This window comes from Phoenix dactylifera, unplaced genomic scaffold (genome assembly GCF_009389715.1).
Source record: "Phoenix dactylifera cultivar Barhee BC4 unplaced genomic scaffold, palm_55x_up_171113_PBpolish2nd_filt_p 001190F, whole genome shotgun sequence".
NCBI lineage: Eukaryota > Viridiplantae > Streptophyta > Magnoliopsida > Arecales > Arecaceae > Phoenix > Phoenix dactylifera.
Window position 1 is genome coordinate 72269 of NW_024068526.1, and position 16883 is coordinate 89151.

A 16883-nucleotide genomic window follows, 5' to 3' on the forward strand; every position below is an offset into this window, starting at 1 on the left:
GGTATTGGTCATTTTTCATCTCTTTTTTTCTTTTAGGGAAGCATAAATTGTTGACTGCAAGCATCTAAATTGCATATTATCCATGAATAATGTTCTACTAGTCCAAACTAGTCGATCAAAAAGTTGGATTCTAGGAATGAAAAAACCAAGTGATGTTTGACAATTGCTTAAATCTTTATATAGCAACATGTTAGGAGGATTTCATGGAGAATCATCAATATTCTATATACATGATGGAGTTGCATGAACGGGGTTCCGATTGAGTTGCCTTGGTTGGTGTTGATTGCGCTCCACCTTCCACCGGAAAACCTGCAAGCAAGCCTCGCACCACCACTGGGGTAGTGGGGGCCCTCCGACGATCAAGTCAGAGGAGATTGGAGGAGAAGGAGAGATAATAGTAGCAAGTAAGAGAATGCACTGGAAGTTCTTGCTTACCCCCCCTTCTCCCCCCAGCCGCATATATACCAGGCTGGGGGGTCTTTCAGGGGGGTTCGTCATCGTGGGGCACGATGGAGCTGCCACTGACACGGCCGTTACAGGGCGTCGTGGGGCAGCGCTGGGTACGGACATGACAGGGCGTAGTGGAGCTCCGCCTTGTACGGCCGTTACAGGGGATCGTGGAGCAGCGCCAGATACAACCGTTGCAGGGAGTAGTGGAGCAGGAGGCTGCGGCGTGCCTCTGGGGAATAGCCTGTCGTTGTCGAGAGATGTCCGACTCGGGGTCGGGCTGCGGAGACGAAGATGTCCGACTCGGGGTCGGATTGCTGGATCAAGGGGCTGCCGACTCGGGGTCGGGCTGCGGAGCCGAAGATGTCCGACTCGGGGTCGGATTGCTGGATCAAGGGGCAGCCGACTCGGGGTCGGGCTGCGGAGCCGAAGATGTCCGACTCGGGGTCGGATTGCTGGATCAAGGGGCAGCCGACTCGGGGTCGGGCTGCGGAGCCGAAGATGTCCGACTCGGGGTCGGATTGCTGGATCAAGGGGCTGCCGTAGTCTTCCTGGGCGCGCGTGCCGGTCACGTGGGGCATGGTGGCTAAGTTCCCCCGTAACAGTAGCCCCCCACTTCCGAGCCTGGAACCAGAAGGGGAACGGGTGAAGGGAGTGATGCTTCGAGATTGCCGCCATCCCTCGGAGAGGCGCGCGCGCTTCGAGCTCCCCGCCTTCTTTATGGCGTATGGCGGTTGTTGCTGACCTGGCAGTCTGAGGATTTCGGCGGACATCCTTCCTTAATGGCGTCGATTCGCCTTTGGGGCGCGAGCGACCCTTCGGCAGCCAGGCGTCCTCTGGCGTCACCGAGGCGTCACCCACCTTTCCGCCTATTTAACCAAGTTGTATAGGTCTCGGCCCTGAAACAATGAAAGTTAATGCAAATAGAGTTTCTTCATTTCACTTTCGTCCTTCTTCTTTTTAACTCTTGGTAGCGTCTCGCTGACTCCCGACTCTTGAAATTCTTCTGGCGCTAGGCCAGGTATCTGAGGGTTAGGCCTCAGGGAATTCTTCCGGCGCTAAGCCAGGCATCCGAGGGTTAGGCCTCAGGAACTTCTTCCGGCGCTAAGCCGGGCATCCGAGGGTTAGGCCTCAGAAAATTCTTCCGGCACTAAGCCAGGCATCCGAGGGTTAGGCCTCAGGAAATTCTTCCGGCACTAGGCCAGGCATCCGAGGGTTAGGCCTCAGGAAATTCTTCCGGCGCTAGGCCAGGCATCCGAGGGTTAGGCCTCAGGAACTTCTTCCGGCGCTAGGCCAGGCATCCGAGGGTTAGGCCTCAGGAACTTCTTCCGGCGCTAGGCCAGGCATCCGAGGGTTAGGCCTCAGGAACTTCTTCCGGCGCTAAGCCAGGCATCCGAGGGCTAGGCCTCAGGAAATTCCGCTCGTTGGTCGGCCAAGGCTGGCGCAAGCCGAGGCGACCGGTCGGGGCTTCAGGCTAGTTTGCTCCCGGGATGATCATCGGGTTAGCCTGGCATCCGAGGGCCAAGCCTCGGGAGATTCCGCTCGTTGGTCGGCCAAGGCTGGCGCAAGCCGAGGCGACCGGTCGGGGCTTCAGGCTAGTCTGCTCCCGGGATGATCATCGGGTTAGCCTGGCATCTGAGGGTTGTCAGGCCTCAGGAAATTCCGCTCGTTGGTCGGCCAAGGCTGGCGCAAGCCGAGGCGACCGGTCGGGGCTTCAGGCTAGTCTGCTCCCGGGATGATCATCGGGTTAGCCTGGCATCCGAGGGCCGAGCCTCGGAAAATTCCGCTCGTTGGTCGGCCAAGGCTGGCGCAAGCCGAGGCGACCGGTCGGGGCTTCAGGCTAGTCTGCTCCCGGGATGATCATCGGGTTAGCCTGGCATCCGAGGGCCGAGCCTCGGGAGATTCCGCTCGTTGGTCGGCCAAGGCTGGCGCAAGCCGAGGCGACCGGTCGGGGCTTCAGGCTAGTCTGCTCCCGGGATGATCATCGGGTTAGCCTGGCATCCGAGGGCCGAGCCTCGGGAAATTCCGCTCGTTGGTTGGCCAAGGCTGGCGCAAGCCGAGGCGACCGGTCGGGGCTTCAGGCTAGTCTGCTCCCGGGATGATCATCGGGTTAGCCTGGCATCCGAGGGCCGAGCCTCGGAAAATTCCGCTCGTTGGTCGGCCAAGGCTGGCGCAAGCCGAGGCGACCGGTCGGGGCTTCAGGCTAGTCTGCTCCCGGGATGATCATCGGGTTAGCCTGGCATCCGAGGGCCGAGCCTCGGAAAATTCCGCTCGCTGGTCGTGCGCCTGTCGCTTGCCGCCCGACGGAATTTCTCCGTGGCCAGCTGCGATCGTGTTTCTCCTCCTCTCCAAGCGTCGCCTGGGGAACACCAGATGGGCATTAAATGCTAATTGAGGGGTTACCTGGGAAATCGGATCGCCAGTTGCTGCTTGCGAGGAGTGTCAGTTAAGCGGCCGCGATACGCGCGTTCTTCGAGGCGGATGCGGCCTGGGCGCGAGCGGAGATATGTGGACCTAGGGGTACAGGCCACCCGGAGTGTCCTGCACAAAGAATGCGATTAAGGAGAATAACGCTTAGGAAATCGCGGGAAGATACGCCTCGAGAGCCGGATCGGCTCCGGATTCAATGCGCCCGCATTTATTGGAGCCACCCGCATCGGAACGACCGGGGGGCCGCAGTTTGGCTATAAATATAGGTGCAGGTGCGATGGAGCCTGCCAAGCCGGAGCTGTTCAGGTTGCCATGGATCGTGGGCCTCCTCTCCGGCGCATGGTTGAGAGACCCCTACCGAAGGAACGGGAGGCGCGCCCTTCGCGACTTCCGCCAACTAGCCGTTTCATCTGGGATCAACAAGGAGGTTCTCCCCGGCGGAACTCCGCTCTAGGCGTTTCATCCGGGATCACGTCTTCCCTCCTTGAAGTTCAGCCTCCCGATTGAGCTCCGCACCAGACGCTTGATCCGGGACCGCGCCTCCATATGCTCTTCTCCCTTGTATTCCTTCTCTCCCCTAACACTGGGGAGGACCGGAATATCCCTTGGAGGTGGCGTTCCCCTGGAGGCAGCGGGAGCTTTTTCTGCGGCGGCTCCTCGTCTTTTTCGTGAGGCGTGGATGGCGCCTCTGGGTAGGAGCAGTGTGGACTTCTCCTTCGTCCACTTCTTCTTCATCCGCGCCGGCTCTTCGTCTTTTTCGTGAGACGTCGATGGCGCCTCCGGTTGGAAGCACCCACTTCCGGTGGGATTGCAGCCGCTTCGGATGGAGGTTTCGGGATCCCAGATTTTCAGCTCCTCGGAGTCTCCACCTCTTCTTTACTTTCTTTACACCCTAATTCCCCTCTGGGAATTCCTTGTAATCACACGAGCACGCCATTGTAACCAGAAATTATTGAAATGAAAAGTGTTATACATTTTTGAACTGTCTTTCTGGCATTGTCGTTCTACTGGTAATACATCCGCAGGTTAGCGGAATTCCAGCTCCTTGGAATTTCTCGACCATCTAGGGCCTCCAACTGGTAGGAGCCAGGTCGGTTTACCCAGCGAACCCTATACGGGCCTTCCCAATTTGGCGCTAGCTTCCCACCTTCCGCAGGTTGAGATGCTTTAGCTCGCCTTAGCACCAGATCTCCGATTCTGAAAAGCTTCGGTCGGACCTTGGAGTTGTAATATCGGGCCACCCTCCGCTGATACATCGCCATCCGAACCTGCGCCATTTTCCTCGCTTCTTCCGAGAGATCCAGGTTCCCTCGGAGTTGCTCCGAATTGGCCTCGGGTCGGTGCGCGGCCACCCGAGGTGAGGGGAGTCCGAGCTCCACGGGGACAACGGCTTCCGTGCCATAGGTTAGGCTGAAAGGCGTCTCCCCGGTAGGGGTCCGATGCGTGGTCCGATACGCCCAAAGGACATTCTCGAGTTCTTCGACCCAAGCTTGCCCCGTCCGACCGATTCGCGCTTTGATTCCTTGGAGGATTGTCCGATTTGTGACCTCGGCCTCGCCGTTGGTTTGGGGATGCGACACAGATGTGAACCGATGCTCGATCCCGAACTCCTCGCAGAAGTCACGGAAATGCTTGTTGTCGAACTGTCGACCATTATCCGAGATGAGGACCAGAGGTACCCCAAATCGGACAATGATGTTCTTCTTCACGAACTTCCGGACTTGCGCCTCCGTGATAGTGGCCAGCGGCTCTGCCTCCACCCACTTGGTGAAGTAGTCGATTGCAACAATCAAAAATTTCCGCTGAGCTGAAGCGACGGGGAATGGTCCGAGGATATCCATTCCCCACTGGGCGAAGGGCCAGGGTGCAGTGATTGGTGCCAAGGGGACAGAAGGGACTCTCTGGACGTTGGCGTGGCGCTGGCAGGCGTCGCATTTCCGTACATGATCCTTTGAGTCCTCCAACAAGGTAGGCCAACAATAGCCTTGCCTCATGATCTTGTGCGCCAAGGACCTAGCCCCCAAGTGTGATCCGCAAACGCCTTCGTGGACTTCGCCGAGGACGTAGGCCGCTTCCGAGGGGCGGAGGCACTTTAAGAGGGGGGCGGTGAACGAGGTCCGATACAGCCTCCCTTCATAGAGTACGTAGTGGGCGGACTTCATAACAAGTCGCCGAACTTGATCTTCGTCTTCAGGGAGGATCCCTTCGGCGAGGTAGGCGACAAGCGGGTCCATCCAAGACGGCTCCGGATCAATCGCCATCACCGCTCCAGCCTCGCCGATGCTCGGGGCATCCAGGGTCTCCAAGTAGATCGCCCTCGACAAGTTGTGCGCGTCTGCGCCCACTAAGCGGGACAACCTGTCGGCCCTGGCATTTTCACTTCTTGGGACCTGCTGGATGTCGACACTGCCGAGGTCGGGAATGAGTGCTTGCACTTTCCGGACGTAATTCTGCATGATCGGGTTCCGGGCCTCGAACTCCCCACGGACCTGCCCGACCACCAGCTGGGAGTCGGTGAAGACCTTCAGGCGTCGGATGCCGAGCTCCTTGGTGAGTTTGAGTCCCGTGACTAGGGCCTCGTACTCAGCCTCGTTGTTGGTCACTGGAAATCCGAACCTCAAGGCATACTCGGCTATCACTCCATCTGGACTGGTAAGGACCAGCCCGGCCCCTCCACCTTCGGGGTTCGACGACCCATCGATGTGAAGCGTCCAAATCGGGAGGTCGAGGCTGGGTGTTTCCGGCGACCTAGGTTCCGCCTCCTGCACCGTGCACTCAGCGAGGAAATCCGCGAGCGCCTGGGCCTTGATGGCGGGTCGGGGCTGGTAGCGGATGTCGAACTCACCAAGTTCTACTGCCCACTTCACCAGCCGTCCCGCATTCTCAGGATTGCTGAGGATCTGCCGCAGCGGTTGATCGGTCAAGAGGGTGACAGAATGGGCCTGGAAATAGGGGCGAAGCCTCCTGGTCGCGGTCAGCAGCGCGAAGGCGATCTTTTCAGCCTTCGTATACCGCGTCTCGGCATCCCGTAGGACCCGGCTGATGTAGTACACAGGCTTCTGGAGCTTTGCCTCTTTCCGAACCAGTACCGCACTGACTGCGGTTGGGGAGACCGCCAGATAGAGGTAGAGCATCTCCCCTTCTTGCGGCTTGGACAGCAGGGGAGGAGACGCCAAGTATTCCTTGAGCTGGTCGAATGCTGCTTGACATTCGGCCGTCCAGAGGAAGTCTTTCGGGCGTTTCAACACCTTGAAGAAAGGTTGGCAGCGTTCGGCCGATTTTGCCACAAATCGTCCGAGCGCGGCGACCCTCCCAGCGAGCTCCTGAACCTCCTTCACTTTGGTCGGAGGGGACATATCTTGGATGGCCTTGATTTTGTCCGGGTTGGCTTCGATCCCCCGCTGGTTGACAATGAAACCGAGGAACCTCCCGGCCGAAGCGCCAAAGGCGCACTTCGCTGGGTTCAGCTTCATGCGAAACTTCCGCAAGGTGGCGAAAGTCTCCTCCAGATCCGCGATGTGCTGGTCTGCATGGCGGCTCTTCACCAGCATATCGTCCACGTACACCTCCATGTTCCGGCCGATTTGCTCTTTGAAGATTTTGTTGACGAGGTGCTGGTAAGTGGCGCCAGCATTCTTCAGACCGAAGGGTATTACCTTGTAACAGTACAGCCCCCGGTCTGTTATAAAGGCAGTTTTCTCCTCGTCCTGTGGAGCCATCATTATCTGGTTGTAGCCGGAGAAGGCGTCCATGAAAGACAGCAGCTGATATCCGGAAGTCGCGTCGACCAGTTGGTCTATCCGCGGAAGCGGAAAGCTATCCTTGGGGCATGCCTTGTTCAGGTCGGTGTAGTCGACGCACATCCTCCACTTTCCACTCGCCTTCCGGACAAGTACGACATTCGCCAGCCATTCGGGGTAGCTGACCTCCCTTATGAATCCTGCCTCCAAGAGCTTGTCTACCTCCTGGTCGACCACTCGGATCCGATCCGGGGCACAGTGTCTCTTCTGTTTTACCGGTCGGTGGGTCGGGTCGACGTTGAGGGCGTGAGAAATGACCTCCGGGTCGATCCCAGGTACATCGGCCGCCGACCAGGCAAACACATCGACATTGGCTCGGAGGAATTCCACCAACCGGGCCCGAGCTCCCAGGTCGAGATTGGCGCCGACCCGGATCGTCCTGTCCGGGCGACCTTCCTCGAGGGGAACTTCGATCACACCCTCGGCCGGCTCCCCGTGCCGCAAGGCCACCTCGTCTCTGGCGTCGAGGGACTCGACGCTTAAGGCTTCTACGGGCTTCTTCCCTTTGAGAATTGCTAGGAAACATTGCCTTGCGGTCGGTTGGTCACCTCGGACCTCTCCAATCCCGGCCGCCGTGGGGAACCGCATGAGCAAGTGGTACGTAGAGACCACCGCGCGAAGGGCGTTCAGTCCGGGTCGTCCGAGGATAGCGTTGTAGGCCGAGGGAACACGGACGACCAAGAACCCGAGCCGCACCGTGGCTTCTGCGGGTGCAACGCCCGCAGTCACAGGCAGCTCAACGACACCTTCGGCCGAGATAGCGTCACCAGTGAATCCTATGAGGGGGGTGGATGTTTTGTGCAACAATTGTCTGGACAAGCTCATCTTTTGGAAGGCCTCGTAAAACAAAATATCAGCTGAGCTTCCACTATCCACAAGAACACGCCTTACATCATAGTTTGCCATAGTGAGGGAGATCACCATGGCGTCATCGTGGGGGGTCTGAACCCCCTTTACATCTTCATCACAAAAAGTGATTACATTACCGACCCTCTGCCTCTTTGCGACGGCTGCCCCTGACGCTTCAGTCGAGCCCCCTGCGTTCCTCTCGGGCCGGGGGCAGCCCCCAGTGATAGTGTGGATCACGCCCGCGACGGGTCGATTCTGCTCCCGAGGCTCCTGAGGGGCCGGGTCGGCCGGACGCGGGTCTGCGGGGGGACGTCGGTCGTTCACATATCGACCGAGACGCCCTCGGCGGATGAGAGCCTCGATCTCGTCCCGAAGCTGGAAGCAGTCTTCGGTGTCGTGGCCGTGGTCCCGGTGGTACTCACAGTACGCCCGAGAGGGCCTCCTCCCAGGAATCTTCTTCATCTGTCTCGGGACCGGGAGGTCCTCCCGCCCCTTGATTTTCAAGAGGATCTGGGCCCGGGGAGTCAGGAGAGGAGTGTACCGGTTGAAACGTCGGGGCGGAGAACGAGGGCGTAGGGCGCCGTGGTTCCTCGCCGGCGACAGGCTTCTGCGCCGACGTTGAGGCGTCGGGCTCCTCCTCTGGTGTGCCTCTTTTCGCCTTTTCTTCCCGAGCTTTGGAGGGATCTCGGCGGCCTCCTTGCTCCGGTGGGCGGCCGCCTCCTCGGCGTCCGCATACTGGTTCGCCCGGGACAACAGCTCCGGGAAGCTCCGCGGCAGGCGTTTGTCCAGGGAGAAGGTGAGTCTGCCCTTTCGGAAGCCACGCTTCAGGGCTGAAAGAGCCACCTCCTGGCTCAGGTTCCGGACTTCCAGCGTAGCCTTGTTGAAGCGGGTAAGATAATCCCGCAAGCTTTCTCCCTCGTTTTGCCGGACATCAAAGAGGGAGTCGGAGACCAGTCGCCGCCGGCTACTGACGGCGAAATGGGTGATGAAGAGGCGAGTAAACTGGTCGAAGGACTGGATTGAGTTAGCCTCCAAGCCGGCGAACCACGCCCTTGCCGGGCCACGGAGGGTCGCCGGGAAGACCTTGCAGAGGAGAGGATCTGATGCTCCGTGGAGGAGCATAAGGGTCCTGAAACTCTCGACGTGATCCCGCGGGTCCGCCGCCCCGTCATAGGGCTCGATCGCCGGCATTTTAAACCCCGGCGGATTCGGGGTCCGCAGGATCCTCGAGGCAAGCGCCGGCTGGGAGGAGATCTCCAAGTCGGCGAAGGGATCTTTGGAGTGGCCCTTCAGGACCTGGAGTTGTTGGTGGAGATCGTCCACCCGCCGGTCCAGGGAGCGCGACCGATGGGTGGGAGACAAGGAGCACCGAGAGGGGGACCGACTGGAGCGCGGGTTTCTTGAGGACTGGGGGGTCTGGGAACGCGCTCGGGCCCGCCTTTCGTACCCCGCGCAGCTCCGATGGGAAGGTCCCGGCAGAATGGACCGTGCTCGAGAATCTTCCTCGCGCCGGCGCTCCTCCCCATGGGAGAGGAAGGAGCGCGGGTTGAGGAGGACAGGTGAGCGCTCAGGGAGCAGCGGCTCCTGGGCCCGCTGCGGCGCCCGAGACATCACACCCTGCAGGTTCTGCACTGCCTCCGCGAGGGTGCGAACCTGCTGGGCTAACTGGTCGAACTGAGCGGCTTCGACCATCTGAATGGGAGGTGGAGCGGTGGAGTGTTGCTGAGAATGTGTTGGAGACGCAGCGGCCTCCCGGCCGGAGGCGCGAGAGGCCCCGCGACCGGAGGCATTGGAAGCTCCACGACCACCTCGCCGTGCCATTACGATCGCTCTGAGATTCGGCCCTTCCTCTAGCGCCAACTGTTGCTGGTGGTCCAAACCGAGAACGATTGGCACAGCGGTGTGAACGGGGTTCCGTTTGAGTTGCCTTGGTTGGTGTTGATTGCGCTCCACCTTCCACCGGGAAACCTGCAAGCAAGCCTCGCACCACCACTGGGGTAGTGGGGGCCCTCCGACGATCAAGTCAGAGGAGATTGGAGGAGAAGGAGAGATAATAGTAGCAAGTAAGAGAATGCACTGGAAGTTCTTGCTTACCCCCCCTTCTCCCCCCAGCCGCATATATACCAGGCTGGGGGGTCTTTCAGGGGGTTTCGTCATCGTGGGGCACGATGGAGCTGCCACTGACACGGCCGTTACAGAGCGTCGTGGGGCAGCGCTGGGTACGGACATGACAGGGCATAGTGGAGCTCCGCCTTGTACGGCCGTTACAGGGGATCGTGGAGCAGCGCCAGATACAACCGTTGCAGGGAGTAGTGGAGCAGGAGGCTGCGGCGTGCCTCTGGGGAATAGCCTGTCGTTGTCGAGAGATGTCCGACTCGGGGTCGGATTGCTGGATCAAGGGGCTGCCGACTCGGGGTCGGGCTGCGGAGACGAAGATGTCCGACTCGGGGTCGGATTGCTGGATCAAGGGGCTGCCGACTCGGGGTCGGGCTGCGGAGCCGAAGATGTCCGACTCGGGGTCGGATTGCTGGATCAAGGGGCAGCCGACTCGGGGTCGGGCTGCGGAGCCGAAGATGTCCGACTCGGGGTCGGATTGCTGGATCAAGGGGCAGCCGACTCGGGGTCGGGCTGCGGAGCCGAAGATGTCCGACTCGGGGTCGGATTGCTGGATCAAGGGGCTGCCGTAGTCTTCCTGGGCGCGCGTGCCGGTCACGTGGGGCATGGTGGCTAAGTTCCCCCGTAACACTACTGAAAAGCCATTCTTCATAGAACCTTACACTTGCCACTATGCATGCATGCTCTTGTTGCCACTTGTGCAAAGATGTCAAGAGGGATGGACACTTGATTATTTTACCTGTCCCCAAACCGAATGGAATGGTTTTAATCAAAATTAGATGGGGATGGTTTCGGTGATAGGTTTAAAAATTTAAAACCATTCAATTTCAGATTTGGTTTCGGTTACAGTTTTGGTAATTCTCCAATCCGAAATTGAACCCAAAACGGAACCTGACACCGAATCCAAAACCGAACATACCTGATACCCTTTATATTTAGTGTAAATCCAAATCACTAACTCCATGAGAATGACCATCAAGTAATCCTAGCCCCCTATTCAACTTAATTTGGACGGTCCATAGTCACATGCCACAAACCCTAGCACGAGGAGAGGCAGTTTTTCGTTTTTCGTTTTCAGTCTCAGTTTTGCGGATTTTTTTCAGTGGCGATTATAGTTTTTTATTTCAAAAATCGTTCGGTTTCTGTTTTGTTTTCAGGGGCAGTAGTGGTTTTCGGTTTCGGTTTCAGTTTTTTCACTATCTGCACCGAATCCGTCCCATTGACATTCCTGCACTTGTGGCGGTGGAGCTTTGATCCCTTAATAGCTTAAATGTTTTCTTTAGGGTGTTACATCTGCTTCAAAATATATTCATATCTCATCCTCACCCGATTTCTAGACATTTCCTTGCTATAAAGTTCCTTTGGGGCTACGAAATATCTTCACCAAGGGTTTAAGAGCCGGTTCATATTGCGCATACTGGATTTAGACCAGTGAGAAATCGGCTCTTCAAACACACCGATATGTTTTGACATATAAATGGGGTGTGACTGGGAGGGTATCGTTTTTACCCATTGATCGAGCAATACAAGCCAATACTTGTTGATACTACCAAGTATTGGTAACACCATTCAAAGACTGACATCCTATCTCCCAAGGTAGGCCAAACCTGACCGAACGGCCTGGTTCGGCTCATACCGAGCCGACTAAATTCGGTTTGTTCGCTAAATTCGGTTCTGGCTCTGAACCGGTTAGAACAAGTTTCGAACCTGCCAGAATCGGCCGGAAAAGGCCTAAACCATTCAGAACTGGCCACGAACCGGCCAGAGCCGTTTGGAACAGGCCGGTTCCGTTCGAACTCGGTGTGAACCATTCGATTTGTACCGAGTCGACCCAGTTCGGAACCGGGCCCCCTTTTCCTTTCCTTCTTTTGTTAAAAGGTGTTGGGAAGGCTTCTTCTCTGTTTCATTTAGAGTTTTGAGGCCTAAACGGCTCTTCTTTTTCCTCAATTTGCAAAATCACATCGATTCAATGTGATTGAAGGAAGATCCAAGCCTAAATAAGGTGTGCTTTCTTTTTTCTATCTCATTTTTTTTTTATTTTTTGGCTCGAAAAAATAGCTCGAAATTTGCAAAATAAAGAAAGATCATGCCAAAATTTTTGATTTGGGCTTGATTTTATGATATGCTGCTATAGATCAATAGATGATCTACTCGATGACATAAAATTTTTAATTTTTGGATTATATATAATTTTTAAAAATTAAAAATATATTTAAATTTAAAAATATAAAATATAAAAAATAAAATTTAAAAATATAAAATTAGAAGCATATTTAGGGACATGCAAGTTACTTTGCAGCAAAATTTGATATCTATTTATTTAAGTTTTGATGCGATCATACGTACAGTGGCTTAAGCCTAAATTTAAAAAAAATAAAAAATAAGTTGCCTTTGATGAATGCCTACAGGTCTAAGAAATATATATAGTATCCATTGTTGGGTTCTACATAGATCTAAACTGAAATTAATTTTTTAAAATATTTATATTTAAAAATTATTAAAAATATATAATTAATACAAAAATTATGAAAGATTACTAGTACATATTACATAATTTAGAAGTATTTTCTGAAGTAGAAAATATATTTTCTGAATTTATGATATCTAAACATATTTTTAAATTTTAAAATTATTAAAAATAAATAAACAAATAAATATAAAAAATTACTATTATGTTTTAGATAAATTAGATGTATTTTCTAAGATAAAAAATTATCTTCATTGTAACGAAATTTTGCTATTTTTAAATAATTGATAAAATGACATACTTGATAAATCTGCAGAAATGGAACCATAAAAAAAAGAGCCAGAGCGTGACATTAGTCGGGATCATAGGCAAATACTCTCGGGTTGGCACCATTGAAAATGCAACTAGTACAACATGAAGTTTAAGAGAGGAGGAATAACCAGGTTGAAGCAGCACTTAGCTGATGATTATCCCAACGTATCTATATGCCAGAAATGATCACAAAAGGTTCGACAGCTGATGAAGAAGCACTTTGCTGATTTTAAAGCGGCAAAGAATACGGATATGGATATGGTGCATCTGAGGTATCTTCTGATGGCTACTAGCCTACACAATCCGAAGCATCTTACAGATCAGATTTTATTGCTAGCTTATTCGGATAGGCTCCTTCAAAATTGTTTTATCAACTAATTTATCAACCAGAGGATATCTTTTGAAGATAGAGCTTTAGCGAGAGATCCGAGAGTACTTATAACTCGGAGTGCTTATATACAACATTACAATATTGCTTGGTTAGAGGGGTGGGCTGATGTGCCTCCTTACTATGCTAATTATTCGGATATCTATGCGAGGCATCGCTACTCGACGAGATTTTAAATATCGGTATATATGTTGTACTTTAAATATATGTAATTTACTGTATTATTTTATATTTTTTAACCCACTTCTTGATTTGAGAAAATTTTATGTTGCTTCTTGTAGAATGCAAGATCTCACTAATCATTTTATGTTTTGTATCATTTTAAAACAACAAGATATATTATTTCGGTTAAACCGAGATCATAGAAACATCAAAAAAATCAAAAAAATATCAAATTAGCCTTAAAATCAGTGAAAAAGTTGAAAAAGATTGATTATCAATTAATTGGACTTGAAAAACTCAAAAAAACTGGGCTTGTCAGTATGGAACCGGTATGCCCAAGCGTACCGTGTGTCAGTACGGTATCGAACCGGTACCGTACCGACCCATTCGCCGACCTTTATAGGTTTCAGTACCGTTTTGGCGGACCTTGCTGTCACCCATCTCTCCCTCCCTCACACCTATGCCTGGTTTATTCTCTTCCATTTGTTCTTCTTTTTTATTTCTAAGCAAAATGGTGAAATTGCCCCCATAGCATTGATGAGAATAAATATAGGCTAAAGACCTGAATGAAGAAGGGGCCAAGGAAGTCACCACGCCAATCAAGAAGTTATTACAAAGGTTTCGAGCTGGACTACAATCAAGAAGTTGCCAGCAGCAGAACTTCTACAAAGTAAAACCAATGCTTGGCATATTACTACAAAAACTAAAAACAGAAACATGATCCACTGCAGTAAGCACCAACAATTATTAAATCAAACAGCCTATTCTGCTCTTGAAGCTCTCCACCTCCTTGTTCCACCTCTCTCTTCCAATGTTATGACAAATAGAATACCACAATATTTACCTCGGATTAAGGTCAACATAGAGAGACATGAGCTTTTGGTATTTGTCCATTCAATTGTTAGACAACATGATCCATCGAAAAGACTACCAAGTGAGTTTGAGAAATAAGCCATCTTAGATGTTGAAAACCTTGAATATTCCCCCACTACAACGTCCTTTCATGTTCTCCCTCCGATTGCACAACCTCATCCACTACCACTAGCACTTGATGCTGTTGTGGTGGAACCCATGAGAGGCACATGGTGCAACACCCCTGACCATGGTCTATCGAACTAGGTTGAACTGTTCGATTCACCCTGTACCGAACCAAATCGGTGCAGAATTGGCATGGTTCGGCTGGAATTTTCGGAAAATGCCATGAACTGCTCCGAACCAGGCGCTTTGGAGCGGAACCGGTGCAAACCACTTGGTTTGCACCGTTTGAACCCGTTCGCCTTCCCCATCTTTCCAAAAGGCTTAAAACATGGTCTGCCGAATTAGGGTGAATCGTCCGGTTCATCCTATACCGAATCAGTACCGTACCGAACTGGCAACCGACCGATACGGGTCCAGCCGCTAACCTTGCCCTTGACCATGCTAGACCAAGAAGCCTACATGATGATGCTTGCTTAGGATTTGAACTCCATTCCTGGTCCTTCTCTCTATCTAACCTGCTCTCCCTCACTCTCTAAGATAGATATTTTGCCTCAAAAACCTACCCACAGAATTATTTGTTTGGTTTTCCTCGTACATAGCATGATGACTGGATGTAATCAAAGGAGTGAACACAAAGAGAAGGTTGGGGTGTGGAGATTCGAGAGGGGTGGATAGTTTTTGAAATACATACAATTATATGTTATTTCTCTTTCAAAATGGGGTACAGCTAACTTCCAAATGGAGGGCATTGCAGATTGGTGTGGAATGTTAGGGCATGGCTGCATAGCATGCCTCTACTTTTATACATTAAACATGAATCGAGTTCTTTCTTTCAAAAGCATATTTTTAATGTGTCTTGGGACCATTTCTTGGCTACAGTTTAGCACATCTTAGGACCATTTTTGTTCATTTTGTTGAATCCTACACGGGTGTGTTAGCTTTTCTCAAAGTTTTAAACATTTTACTTGCATGTCATGGGATATAGGACCATTTTTTTTATTTCATTCCTTTTGACTACAGAATTGTTATTATGGATTCAGTTTCCAATTATACTTGAGTCATGATAAGTAAGTTACGTTTGCTCATTTTAAGATCTTGCTTTTGGTGATCGGACATATAGATTGATATATTTCCTATCTTGATGTGCTTTCCTTCCATTTTCTTGACAGATGGTTTATGTATTGTGTGTTTACAACAAAAAGGAGAAGCATCATCGAATAACGGTACGTGGTCAATGCTTCTCTTCTTTTTTGTTTTGCTCTTTTTTCTTTCTTTTTCTTTTCCTTGATCTAGTACCTTAATGTGTAGGGACTACTGGTATGCTACAAAGCTTTCATTATTGTGTTGTTAATGCTATGAAATCAATTGGCTTTATATAGATATTGCTAAGCCAAATGTACATTGTTCAATTGCACAGTTTCACAGTCATATTCATGGGTTGTGAATGCATAATGTGTGAGGGCCATGAGTCAATGGCATTTGTAGTTGCATACTTTAGATTACTTATTCTTCTGCAAATTATTTTACTGGAGCCTTCCAGCATATAATTCTTAAGCTTACATTGTGATGCAGTATGAAGATTGATCTCCTTAAGCTGATCTCCTTAAGCTCAATCACATTAGACTCTAAGAATTATAATGTATATGTCGATTACTTTGGTTCCATTCTCTATTGTTTGGTTTCACCGTCATGGTCTTGGCCACACTTTCAGCTCTTTTTGTCTAATCATCTTCAGAACTGGGTGATTGTCCATCTATTGGTGACCTTAGGTTTTATTGTTTTGACTTGGAATCAAGGGATTTGACTCATTTCCTTGAAGAGGTACTAACCCGATTTTTGGAATTCTATTAGTTTTCTAGAATCCTGCACTTCAAACTCCTATTCTGAACATTGGTTGTAGTGTCAATGGTGTTCTTTTACCCCCCTCGAGCTTCATAATCCTTTTTAACTTAAAACATCAAAAAAGGTCACAGAAATCTCTTCAACATTTGTCAATTGGTCTTGATGTCCTCCTGAGATCCTCCAAATATGGCTGCAAATTTTTCCATTCAACCAAGCTAGGCTAGCCTCAACCCAATTTTTGGACTCATGAGTTGGGTCAGAGCCAGAAATATGACCTTTGTAAAAAGCTAGGTTGTATCCGGGTCATGTTTTTTTCTTATTAGACTAGGCCTGATCCTCCTTGCAGTGTACCCATTTTTGAAATAGGTCCACATTTGATGTGACTTGACTTGACCTAGCCTGGTCCTACCCAATCCAACCCACATTCCGATGACTATGGAATCCCTAACCCCTCTATCGCTCGCTTTAGTTCTCTTAACTTGTGAACTATATTATAACTAATTTTTCATCTAGATATAGAACTGATAGTGCAATTCTCTTTTATCTTGCATTTGAACCATGCCTAGACCCGATCTGGGCACAAATGCATTGGTTGGATTTGGGTCATGCTTGACCCAACCTTGCATGGATCATGATTGCTGAGGAAAATGAGTTGAGTCAAGGCCATTCTAGACCCAGTTTTGACCTACCTTGTTTGCAATCCTACCTCTAAGCATTGTAAGGATTATAAATATGGTTTTGTATTCCTATATTTTTACGTATGATGAACTTATTACATTGGTAGTGGTTGCTGCATATCTATTCTTCAGCTAGTAATTGTTATGGTTGCGTTCTATTTGCTTGGGCTTCACCCTTACATTTGAATGATTTTACTTGGTTTTTGATTCATCATAGCCTCCTAAGCTACAAAGTTCTTGTCCTTTGGCTTGGTGTGGATCTTATTCCATTGTTACATCACATATTTGCCTCTAAATCATTTTTGTTCTTCTTTATTAAGGTTTCCTTTTCCTTTTTTCCGATTGCCCTTAATTTCTTCTAAATCTTTTTTAGTCGAGGTTTCTATTAAGATTGCTCTAAATTAGCATGTTAGAGG

General features: G+C 51.0%; 1 protein-coding gene across 1 annotated transcript in view; it reads left to right on the forward strand.

Annotated features, from left to right (window-relative positions):
• Positions 1 to 16883, forward strand: part of LOC120108127 (protein ENHANCED DISEASE RESISTANCE 2-like) — a 48367-nt gene that overhangs the window by 2079 nt on the left and 29405 nt on the right. Inside the window, 1 exon segment of the mRNA XM_039121692.1 lies at positions 15118 to 15171. Coding sequence (XP_038977620.1) covers positions 15118 to 15171 — 54 coding nt within the window.